Raw genomic sequence first — 13616 nt, forward strand, 5'->3', positions numbered from 1 at the left:
ACGTAAAGGAGGAGCTCTCGGTTTGTGCACTGTTCACGATGTGCTCTCTTGGTGCTGCAAACGCTACGACGCATCGAGCGCGTAATAATACGCGCCGTGCCCTCTGCTGGCGTTTGCACGCTCGATAGACGACACCTCTCGATCTCTCGAGAAGACGAGAATATGTTCGGGGACTTGAGCGCGCATGAAAAGGGATTCTTTGAGAGAAAGGATGCGCCTCTTCCGGTAGAAAGCGTCTTTACATCGTGTACGCCTGTTCTCTTCAAATATCACGCGTCCGCGCATTTAAACTAACTAGAAAAAGAGGAGACATTTTGAATCAATATATCATATTTGTCGAGCTTCTTGAAATCCGAGACAATTTCAGCATAACGATTCGCGTAATAATTTATATTTTTAACAAGGATATTTTATGATTTAGTTAAATAAAATATTTTCTTTTTACTTTAACGAAACATATTGAATTAATTGTAATTCTCTTGATATTGACATTAAGATAAGGTCTGCGCCGCTGATTTATGTAGATCGGAGTAATCCTTATCCATATGCCGTCCGAGAACATACAACTCCTTTAAATCCGTGCCTATATTATCCTCTTGTCAATGACTTATCTCTCGCTCTGTCGGACCATATAGCTTTATAACGTGTACCTAATATAACTTTATACATATATGTATATATGTGAGCTTATATATCATTCCTTATGCATATCTGTAGCATTCTGCAAATTTGTTATTCTAATATAGTTGATGATGCGTACGAATTTTATTGTTATTATTCTGCCTCTCTATTTCGCCGTCCACCCGTGCTACGCCGACCAAATCATTTTTCTTGTTGCATATTTAGCGCTAGTTAATATTGAATGAAAACAACATGGTATCTCGTTAACTTTAGATCCGTTTAATATTAAACAGTGCAAACCAGGCGTTACTAGACAGATAGATATAATTAAAAATATGGTATTAGTGCCAAATACTATGAATTTATCTTTTTTAAAGAAAATAGAAGATCTTTTTTATAGAAAATGATTTTAACATTCTTGAAACAGAATAGAGATGTCACATAGTACGTTCCATATTTTTAATTTGAAATATTGATGAAATAATAGCATGTTTATATGTATAATAATATAACAAACGTTGCACACGCAGCATAGTGCGTATACATATATTTTTATGCTTTAGATTTAATTATCGATTGCTGGCTTTTTTTTTCAAGAAAGTTTTCTTTTCTTTTATCTTTCGTAAAATCTTAATAGACAAGTTTTTTCAAAGCACTCGCAAAGCATAAATCGAAAAAACGTACACTCTGATCATCTATGAACGTTCGCAGCGCCGGAAATGCTGATAAATCAAGATGAAAAGCGAACACGCTGCCCGTAATAGAACGTAAAGCGGGACGACGATGATAAGCGCTATTAAGTAAACTTACGGGATTCTAAATCAAACGAAACATGAAGCGACGTTAGCGAAGCGCATTTATAAAATACATTTGACGGATTGATTTCGGATTGATGATTTACTTTTTTCCAATCCAACTAACTTTATCCCAAATAATTGATCGTACAAATCATACTCACATGTTGAGTTATTTTTTGTTTCAGGTACGACAGATTTCTCAGCTATTGATAAGCTTATACCTATGTTGCGCGATCGTAGTCAACGACAAAATTCCGGCATTGTATTTTCATGTTGCGCGTGAGTATTTTTTCATCATAAAAGTTTTATATAAATTCTATGTATTTATCACATAAAATGGTCCGCCATATTTCAATATATTGTTATTTGTTGAATTGCACGAAACGCTCGAACGTTTAAGTATGCTTATTAAGCAATATGATCCGATAACTCTTTATGGGGCTTTATAACTGTTTGTACAATGGTTTATATGGCTTTTCTAATAGCGACTTTTCATACATTTGATTATAAATATCACGGTCACAAATATTGTGATTTTTCCGCATCCAAAGAATCGTGTGAATTTTTTTACAAAAAAAAATTAATTAAATATTTTACAGTCGGAAATATGTATAATCTAAAGAAAGACAAAGAGAGAAAAATATTATTATTAATATTCACATATCACAGTAATTAATAAAATCATATTTTCATTTATATCCCTCGATTATATTATCTCTACATTTATTTTTGATATCTCCAGAATTAATTTATATATACGTCACTATCTTCTAAATTAGTTAAAATTATGTGAAATTATATGAATATTACAATATATATTGCTGCTGTTATTAAAACTCATATTTTATTACGTACTATAATTATTAAAACTTAAAATGTATTGCAATAAAAAGTACATGTTTATTTCCGATGTTTATTTCCAAGAACGCTCGGATTTCCAATTTTCTCACTTTGGCACGAACATTTCCAATGTCGAGCGCTTCGCACAGTTACGTGAGCTAACATTTAATAAGGAAGGTAGGACTTCAGTGCGCGACGTAACATGGCGAACTGTTTCGTTCTGTCAGGCACACGAGTAGCTCGATACGTGATAATATTTGTGGCGCGCATTGTCGCACTATGATGCGTTCTACATTTTAATGAGACATATCAGTCCCTGAGAAATCTGCGGCTGCGCGTCTAAAAGCTTTTTCGTAAGAAAAGATATGATTTCATCGAAAAGACGAATTATGAGTTTGCCGCTAACGAGGTCTTCTCGTAAAATATAACGACGACGGCGATGCCGAAGTCTGTTTTCGTTTTTTTTCTCTCTCTCTCTTTCTCTTTCATCTTTTTTCACATTTCCCTCCTTCCACGCCTTCATTTTCCATTTTCCCACTTGCTTTCTTATTGTTTTTCTCTGCATCTCGGCTAATTACTTTTACTGTCTGCCCGTAACTGCACAAAGTTAGCAATGGTTGGTCGAGAACTGTTCGGTAATAAGTACTTTTTAATCTCCCATTCCCCTTCCGTCTCCCCGCACCGCGCCTCGTTATTCTGCATAAATGTCATAGCTAGATTGTACAATTCGCTTCGTTTCTTTTGTTTTTCGCCCCGCTTCTTTTCTTCCGCGATTTTCGAAGCTAATCGGTTAATTGCTCGCGGAAAAAATTCGAAATTGCTAATACGGCGAAAAGCGAAGACCACGCTGTGAATATTCTCGTGCGCGGCGGCGAAATAATCCCCAGATATCCAAATTGTCTGAACGAGAGAAAAGATATTTCAGGATTTTTTTTTTAATTGGTTTTAGCAGCATTATAAAATACAATCAGTTTAATCCTTTTGATTTATTACTAGCTTTACGAAAAATCTTTGTAAACTATCGCGAGAGAAAAATTTTTTGAAAAATGTCGGGATTTTTAATTTAATAGATTTTTCAGTTTAATAGATGTATTGTTTTCTCAATGATTTATAGTTGCATCGCACATTTCGGTACTCTTCATACTTTACGTGCATATAAACGCTTTAAATTCACGATTGTCTTGTCTCGTTTATTTTTGCTATTTTGTCTCTTAACATTAATTACATATACATTCTTAATTTTTCGTGAAAGGCGATTTTGAATTGTGGTAGATATAATATCATTGATTATGCCCGTAGGCGTAAAAGGAATCTCGTTCAATCACAAATCATGCGAGTGAACATGTCAATCATCATGCAAGTGATCGTGTCCGCCATCAATCTGTCTACGTCTTCTTCGACGTGACGTGCATGAAAGGAATACGATGACTTGCAATGTCAATAGATTTTAATCTTTGACGATGTATTTTATCCCGTCAATTTTATGTCAATCATAACGATCAACAAGTTTTCGTATTGATTTCGGAATATTTCCGTAACATTATTGAAACGATGAGAAGAAAGGTAATCGCTTATTTAAAAAATGGTACAATTTCAGTTTGGAGAAGCGGAAAAAAAATTGATACGTCAAAAACACATACCTTTTTAATTTTTAATTTTTGTATTTTTATTTTTATTTTTTTTTTTTTTTTTTTATTTTTACATTTAACATAAATATATAATATGAAAAAATGAGTTTCAATAAGAAATGTAAAAATGAATAATGGAATTGAAGCTGCTTTTTTGATTAAATATATATGAATTTTTTAAATTATTATTTATTATCTCTAAATCAGTTCTATGCACTTTCCATATGCAAAATAACACGATACATAAAATAAGGATATAAAATATATACTTCTTATTGTACAGTATGTCGACATTTTCTGAGCTAGTGCATAATGCGGGATAACAGAAATCCAGGACAAGCGTACATAATCCGGTATTTCTAGCCACGTTATCCCATAATGTCCGTATTAAGCGTAGTGTAATTGTAGAACTGCAGCCCGTAGCAATTAAGCGAGTAAGTCTTTATGTACGTGTAGTACGTTACAAGAGCAATGAATGCTAATCAGATATGATAATTTTTCAATATTTATCAGACGTTTAATAATTAAACGTTTAACAAATATATGTAAATATATAATGAAATATTATATAATTACAATTGTGAATATTCTCTTTTCAAAAATCTCTATAATTAAAACAGGTATTATTTAAAGTTTTTTTAAGAATTCTGCACATGCCGAAGGGACAAATATCTTAAACTAGACATGGAGGCGAAAATAATATCGGAGAAGAATAGCGTAACTCGCGCAAGTTTCACGGGACCGAGCTTAAATCGCATTCGTGCAATCCTATTTTCTAGCTATATCTCTTTTTACTCTCGCCTCTTGCCGCGAAAATCTGTCTTATTCGCGGACAATGGGGACAAGGTGGAACAACGTCTCTCGGCCAGCGCGCGTGCGGGACCGTTGAATACGTGTGGCCAAGCGGGATTAATTCGCCAAGAATGGACGTTAGCAGCTCGAACGTATTCTGAGTAAAACATACAACGAGCAACAAGCTCCCGTGAAAAAACACGGACGAGCCTCCTTCTTTCATCCAGGAAAAGGAGTTCTTTTCTATTCCGCCATTGTGCGCGATGTCGAGATCCTTACCTTTGATCTAGATCGTTTCTGTCTAGTTCCCATATCAACGTATTCTGTCATGAATCGCGATAATTCGATTCGGCAGCTGCGGTGGCCCTCTTGGCAAATCGCAGTGACGTTAATCGCGTTGGATGGTCGTGTCTCTGGAAGCGTCGCGACGCCGGAAATTAGTTTCTAAGCGATCCCTCACGACGCGGCTGCATCGAGATTTAGTGAACTTTATCCTTTGCCTGCTTTCACTATCCTTCTCTCGCTTACGTCCCATAAACACTCCGTCCCACGTTCCTGAAATAATTTTCGCCCCCGCTTTTCATGCTTAGGTAGGTTATTGTGGATGAGCGGATTCGGCTCTATTTCGACACGATATTAATAATACGTTGGGACTTGGGGAAAATAACGATAATGCGCGACGTCCTTTTTTCCGAGAGTAGTTTGAAGTTAAAAGAGTAAACATATTACTTATATTAGAAAATGGCTGTGGATAACATAAGTTCGAGCTGCGACCTCTGTCGATTTATGGATACCGCTTTAAAATTTACATTTTTACGGCGGAAGCTCGAGAAAGTGGTGCGAATAAAAGTAAGATGAATTTTATTGGACTTTATCACACTAACTTGGAGTTGATTTTTCTAGAATCGTTTTTGCATTTGGAATGATGGAGAATGCAATATAAATTTTTCTAATTCTTTTAAATAACTGTTTTGTCTCGCTTATACGAAATATATATAGGTTTCGCGATACTTAATGACGCTAATGCATCGAAATTGACGGTGGTATGTTATTTCGAAGATGAAATGGATGAAGTTTGACCAAAATGGATCGACACGTGAGAGCCAAATCCGGGGCGCGGATAACCGCAAGAGGTCATTAATTCGAATCACAGTGAGAGAGAGGAGGCGTTCCTCTTCCCTCTTCCAGAGGATGTGGCAGAGAAAGAGAGAGAGAGAGAGAGAGAGCTTTTCGCTGGTCGTAACTTTTAGCGAAGAATTCCCGTTAAACCCGTGTCAGGGATGGCAAAACCTACAGACGGGAGAAACGCTCTCGTAAAATGCTCTTCTTCGCAAGACTCGCTATCGTTCTGTCAAGATTCTTCGGCTTTCCTTCCACGGCGGACAGGTACGCTTTTATGTCTCCCTGCCCGTGACACAGCCGAGAGTCCTCATTCGTACGGATATTAAATGCCGGCTTAGGCAACATTACGCGACCGTATAATGTCAGGCGTTTCTCCAATGGTTGAAAAGATGGAGCATGTGCTTTGGGAACAACACCATGTGATACGCTCTGACATTTCACTTTATTCTCGTCTTATTCTCTACTCTTCGCGATTTCCCTGTGTTTTTATCTTTACATTAGAGTATTTATATGAATATATTTCCATTACGATTTGTATTTTATATATATATATATATATATATATAAATGTTTTATTAATATTATATTCAAATTTCGATGTTTTATATACAAGTCCTATAAAAGAAAATTTAAATTCTCAAATATTGTAGTTTGATTTGAGAGATATTGAAGACTTTCAAAGTTATAGAACTTTTATTCAGGTAAATTATAATACCTTATTTATTGAAAGGAATCAAACAGTCGAGCTTATCATTGGACATTCATAATGCTATGATTCAATGATGTAACTCAATTTTCCATGACATAGATAATAGAATAGCATATCGTGCCATTATCATATATGAATATATATGAAGTCTTCATGAATCTATAACATGCTCATCTAAGCTCAACGAGAATCACGGAAACTATGCTGATTGTTACGCTATTCAAATTTAATCGTGGTTAATTAAGGGTCGAAAACGTATTTAGCAAAAGTTATTCTACGAATACACGTTAGCGACATATTGCCGCGGGCTTGCTATATCGATCCCTTGTTGATTATCGTTTCCCCATCGATTAATTTAGTTTAGCGACTTGTTCGCGAGATAATTCCAAATGAATCTTTTCTCGATCGGATTTTGTAATCAATTTATCCGCCAGCAGTTCTTTACTTTCGGCCTATCTCTCCGCTCATTTTCTGCTTCTATTCGGATTTAAAAGCGGTTTTCTTGCTATCTTAAGAGTCTGTTAACCTCCCAGAAGCCATAATTTCATGGACGAAATTATCTCATTGTACATTTCCAATGTAATCCAATCACCATATAATTATCTTAAAATTAGCTACACTAAGGTTCGTATTTTGGGTAAACAATGATTATTTGAATGATCATTTTGGAAATAGATTGATTGTAAGAATGAGACACTTTCTATATAGGTATGTTTCCAGAATTATTTTCTGCGATTTTCCGACAATCATATTCTGTGAATAGTTGTAATTTTCTTAAGATTTTATAACGCACGTTTAAAAATCTTTGTAGTATTTTTGTATAAAATTATAATCATATATTGTTTTAATGAAATCAATAATTAATATCAATAAGATGATTTTAAAAATTATTTTCTACTATGATAAATTTCGATGAAAGATATTCTCAGATTATTAAAATGAAAAATTTTTAACACTTTAACAAATAGGAAAAATATCGTCTAATCTTAGATAATTATTTATGAACACGTGTCTCGTCTAACTTCGGAGGTTATAATTTTCATAATGTACGCTTCCCTTATAACTTTGCCAATTATCGTACTTTTGGCTTCAGTATCTTGAAGCAGAAATAGTCTCAGACTCATTCCGGATATGACGCCGTAATTAACAGCAGCAGTCGAGGCATCGTGCGCGCAGCCCGATAATTTTGCAGCCCCGACTGAATAATCGCTAATTGCGAATTCGGGCATAATCCCGCGATCATCCCGCGATACCGTTGTACCGAGCTTAATTGATAATCTCTACCTCGCCGCGGAAAACGTGGAAAACTTTAACGTAGGCCGCGCGCGAACGGGCGCGCGCATACGCTAACTTTATTATCTGAATTATTAGAGGCGCTTTTATCATCTCATAAATCCGACGATAACGACTTCATTTAACTCGATTTCACGGCGAGCTTCTTCTTGCCTCGCTGCTCTTCGAGGTCTTCCCAATCAGGCTTCACAATATTCATGAATAAAAAATGTCAGAATTAAAAGAAAAATTTTTTATTGTATGCGTGTCAATTATATGCTGGTGTTGTCATATTTTATTATCATTTTCTCATCATATTGTACTATGAATTGACGAAAGATATTGAAATAACTATAGCTATAAATTGATGCAGTTTATACATTTTTAAACAATAGGAAGATTTTGTCACTATCCTTGTTCCGTGTGACATTTTTTTAACAATTATGATTCCGATAAATACCTTTTCTACATAATGTGGAATATATTCTAGCGATCATAGCGGCGACGACGCCGATCGTCGTCGCAGCGAGAATAACGACGCAATTATCGTCGGCTAGTAGTGTGCACGGACATTTAGTGCGGAAACGAGGAATCGCGCACGTCATTGAGTTGGGAAACTGGCACGTGTCTGTCGGTTATAATGAGCCGGCGGCCAATTATACGCTCGATCATTCGACGCTCCGCTTTTATGCATCGAGCGCATTCTACGGCGCCGTTCATCGACGTAGAATGAATCGAGAATGCGTGAGAAAGAGAAGCACTAAATGTTATGGCTATTCCATTGAAACTCGATCAGAAGAATAGCATAATCGATAATCTATTCTTTAAATATAATCCAAATTTCCTCCGCATATTATGCCGCACTTTTTACGATATCGCTGTATTATCCGTACAAATCATTAATGTCTATTATATTCAACAGTTTTGCTATTATATATCATTCTATAGAGATGTCTTACAAAATTAATGCTAATTATTTAATTTAAAGTTTATTCTTTGTTAATTAATTTACACACAAAATATTTATCTCTTTTTTTCTGTTATTTAAGATAATTTTATCATTGCTATCATATTTTGATACGGCATTTAGCACTAACGGTACGTTAATTTTTAACAATAATGTTTATGATTATTAACGAACGATAACACCGACGAAAATACCGACAATATTAATCCTCGACATCGCTCTTTATCGAAATACGACCATAAACTACTTTAAAAGAAGAAGATTCGATATCACATTGCCGCCGAAAGTTATTTTCGTTCTCGATAGAGACAAATTTGTTCAACGCTATTATCTCGCGCGTGGCGAGAGATTAAAACAGCGCTAACGATCGATGATCGCAGCATCACCGAGAGTCGCAGCTGTTGGTGCAACGTGGGAGAAGAAGGAGGAGGAGGAGCGTGCATTCGTGGATGAATCCAGATTTCCACGAGCGTGTGTCCGGAGGGGGTCCGAGCGGCAATCGTCGTTCCGTTGCTGTCAAATAAATGTCTCGCGCACACACGACCGCGAACCCGACCCGACCCTCGTACCTTCGTTAGTCGACTTTCCCGGCGCTATGGGTCACGATTATGTCCGGAGTTTCCCAATTGGGTCGCGAAAGCTTTCCGTGAGTATTAACGTTGCGACGCACGGGATATACAGAGCGTCCCCAAACTTGCGCCGTGAAATTCTCTGATTAATGCGAATAGTACGTTGTTCTGGAACATTTAACTAAATAATTAATTTTTTCATAATCTTTATAATTAGTTTAGAGAAAAAGGGCTTATGTAGCTTAATAAAACTTAGGGGAATTACTTAAGAAATAATTTTATTATATTGTAAGAAATTCTCTTTTGTGATTACATTTATTATAGTAGCAATATATTTTACGTTGAATTTAATACTGAACTCTTCGCAATTTTCTAGTATGTGAAATTAAATGGCTTAATAAATTTTAGTTTTAAATTAATATCTCGTTTAAATAATATTTACTTTGGTTTAAATGAAGAACAAAGTTTTATTATTTCAATGTTACTTCTTAATTCAAAATAACTTAGCTTTTATTATTCCGTGTATCTTAAAAATTACTTTGACAGTTTTATTGTAATATATATATATATATGTATATAAAGTCCTCTACAATTTAATTAAGAAGACTCGATACTTCTGCGTAATACATGGGTTTGAATCTAGAATCACTTCCTGTATATAATGATAAACGAATCGCTAAATGGATCGCGGTTATTTCGCCTCTGGTCAGCGGACTCATTTCAGTATATCCCTCCGGTGTTTCCCCTTTGGTGCGCCTCGTAAACTAAGTATTCGCGGGATGGAAATGCATACACGGTCTTGCCTTAATCGAGTAGTGTTGCCCGCGTTCCTCGGAGTCAAGGATACACAAACTTTATGATTATGACAAGGAGTCATATATTGCAGAGTAATTGCAAGTTTGTATGCTGCAATCAAACATTGCCTGGTTATATAGCGTATTCAATAATATCGTAGAAAAAGAAATATAATGGATAAGGCAAATTAATATATACGAGAGCGTGTAAAACAAATTTAATTCGAACGCGTAGAAATATAGTATTTTTTATACAATTTTTAAAAATTTGATGAGACAATCGTAGAAAAAAAATTATTCGACGATAAAAACTAGGGATTTTGCAAAAAATCTCTAGTGCGTTTTCCAAAGAAGAAGGAAACAATACGAGAATGCATTTATGAGAACGCTTACAATGCACTTTTGGTGGCTTACCTTATGTAACCCGGGTAAGGATTTTAGGATTTTAGTTCTCTCTCCGGACTCGGTTTAGCCGACGGTCACCACCGCCACCGCCACTAAGTAAGTAAGAGGCATCCGATTGCGCGTTCGTCGAGATTTATCCAATTTACGACGAAGGGAGCGACCTTTGAGTAGGCGTTTAAACGGTGAAACGCAGGAGCAAAAGCGGATCGCAAAGCACGTTCGTCTGACCGCGCGCGCTCTTTGCCGCATCGGGTTACGCAATGCGATATCGAACGTAAAAGCCTCTCTCCTACGATCTTCACCGATCCCTTACGGCGCTTTGTGTATCAGACACTGGCACGTCGACGGTCTTTGGTAACGCTAATCATAGGCAATTATCGACGCCGGAAACAAACGCAACTACCTACTACGTATCGGAGCAAGGCTGTTGCGAAATCCTCGCGTTCGTATTTAGAGATGGTACGTGCTTAATTAAAATAAACCGGTTGCCTTAACTGGATCACTAGGTTTCGTGCTTCGTCATGCACATTGAAGAGAGCGTTTACGTTGCTATGTGTTTGCCAGGATTAATGCTCGTATCCTTGCCGTGTATTTAGCTCAATGTCGCCGTGCTCGATAGTTACGTCACATCACAATCTTTAAATAAACTTGAAAATGAAATCTTTTGCAGTGTTGAAATATTTTTAAGTGTCATTTTAATTGAATTTTTATTGTTCCTTCTAATAATTTAGATACACATTATTTAGGCTAAGCGACAATAAGACTCAGTGCGTAAAAACGTGAAGAATTAAATGATTACGCGATAGAACAGTCGAACTATCGACTTCCGAGTCCAACGCGTCAGAATGATGACGAAGGGAAAGAGCTCTTTGCAAAATGACACATGAGATAGATTGTGGTCGTTCGCCTACTCGGCGACAGTCGGCACACACATATCCCGTCTCTTCAAACGTTATCCATAGTGAAGACCTTATACCTTATATCCATCCACGCATGCATCGCCATGTACAGGATACTGCAAAACTGACAGCCAAACAAATTTATCTCATTGAAGCTTTAAATAATTTTTGCGATATTAGAGAGATTGTTGTAATTAAAGGACTTTGGTCTTTTAGTCTTTTTTAGAAGATGTAAAAATATAATAATTTTTATTTATAGTTTAATAGCCAAAATATGTATTTAAAGAGCTTTGATGAATTAACATTTATATAAATGTCTAATTCTGAATAACAAAAAGCTGCTCCCTTCTTAATGGACGAAAAATGGATTTTTTCTGAATGGATTTAAAATTTAAGAGATATTGAATATTGAAAGGTATTGAAAGATTTTAGCGCGCAAGTCAGTTCTGTCGTTGTAAATAAAATAAAATTTCATCCTTTTAATAAAAATTTAAGCAAAATTCAATTTTAAGAAACATTTATATTAAAGAATTTAAAAATTTTTATACATACTAACTAAACTAGATTTTTATTAGATATTTGTGAAAAAAAACTCATCTCTGTCTCTCTCTCTCTTAGATAAGATAAAGAAACTTGAAGTGAAATATGTCTAACATTGAAACATCCTGTACATGTCGATCTCGAGACTTCCGGTTTATCGCGGTTCATCCTTTTCTCGGACGGCTGCATTTATTCGCGACCATACGTGCACCGGATTCCTTTCGTTCTTTTTCCTTCGTTCTCCTTCGCTCAGACCTTTCCTCCCCCTCGTCCCCCTCTCTTTCTCTTTGTCTGTTTCCTTTTTCTTTTATCGCTCTTCAAAGTCGAATCACCCTGTTTGCCACCCTCGTCCAAGCCCGTTGCGAGAGACGCGCATTACCGTAACGTATCTGTAACCTGCCTTTAAGAATGTGAACTTACCGTACAGCCACCATTGTCCCGTGGACGCGAAATGCTCTTTGGCAAGAATACCGATCGTAGATTTCGGGGGTGATGTTGCTACTCACCCTCGTTGTCCTTATGGGCCGGGAGCCATATAGGTCGAGGTCCGCGAGCTCGTATCCATTTCGTCAATCTTGATTTTATCGTTCCGGGGAATCTTTACGATATGGCTATAGGAATGCTTACTATATTATTACAATACATTCTTCGACATTTTTCTCCCTCTGTGGGAAAAGTAATGCGAATTTATATGAAAATTTAAATTCCTATATTTATGTATAGCAATAATTCTACATCTCTTCTTCATGATTATCTTTATTTTCTTTTTTATTTTCTCCTTTATCTACTAAACGGCAAGGAAATAAAGCAATTTTATCTTGTCACTTTATCGCAATAAAAATATTTCGCTTGCGAAGGCCGCGACAGGGCGAGACTTGGAGACTGGCTTGGTCGTTATTCTTGCGAGTCAACGGCGTTGGTAAACGAGACCGAGTTCAATTTAATCCTCGCGATTTTCTCGCGTTGGCGCGCGCGAGCGCCGTCAACATTAATCCCTCGTTAATTTAAGGATCCGAAATCCACCGTCGAAGTTTGAGCGAGTTGAAAGTCGTCGGGATTTTAGGCGAGTTAAACTGTGAGGGAAGTTTCCGCTTCGAAGAACGCGAGCGAACAGATCGAATCTCATTACGGTCGAATTCTCCTTGTTTTATTTTCTAATCTTTTCTTTTCGTCTCTTTTCTCATTTGTCGTTCGGTTCTCTCTCTTCTCACCACTATTCTTCCTATTTCTCTTTTCGAATTTATTTGCATAAATCGTGGCATTTGGAACACTCCTCCTCCTCCATGTGTATTACAATCTTGATTTATTTGTGCGTATTTAGAGTCTGCTTGCTTTTCCAATAAATTACACTTTTCGTTGAAATGTTTTAAATATAAATATGAGTACGTAATTTGCCTTCGTAATTATACCAATGCACTTGTCAAATCGCGCGCTATGTTCGTCTATTTGTTCTTACATTTCGAACGATAACACCACTCTGCTATTTCAAGATTGTGTACTTTAAAACTTTGTTCCTTAAATTTTTTAAGTTTTTTTTACGTATATAAATAGTAAAATAAAATTCCAAATATAACGCGACTGCGAGTTTTTTCCTCTTCACACTATTCGGAGATGCTACGTTCCCATTTATTCATATTCATATTTTTATCTAAACTTAGAAA

The 13616-nt window shown here is 36.2% G+C and overlaps 1 protein-coding gene across 4 annotated transcripts in view; it reads left to right on the top strand.

Annotated features, from left to right (window-relative positions):
- LOC126854678 (furin-like protease 2) overlaps nucleotides 1-13616 on the top strand; it is a 303257-nt gene that overhangs the window by 244453 nt on the left and 45188 nt on the right. The window contains exon 1 of one of the 4 annotated variants that reach the window (XM_050601630.1): nucleotides 1604-1697. The exons of the other annotated variants lie outside the window; for them this stretch is intronic. Within the exon in view, the coding sequence (XP_050457587.1) occupies nucleotides 1689-1697 (9 nt within the window). The 5' untranslated portion in view covers nucleotides 1604-1688. Of the gene's footprint in view, nucleotides 1-1603; nucleotides 1698-13616 lie in introns of those variants that run through there. 4 annotated transcript variants of the gene reach the window in all.

The sequence above is a fragment of the Cataglyphis hispanica genome, chromosome 14 (genome assembly GCF_021464435.1).
Source record: "Cataglyphis hispanica isolate Lineage 1 chromosome 14, ULB_Chis1_1.0, whole genome shotgun sequence".
Classification (NCBI taxonomy): domain Eukaryota; kingdom Metazoa; phylum Arthropoda; class Insecta; order Hymenoptera; family Formicidae; genus Cataglyphis; species Cataglyphis hispanica.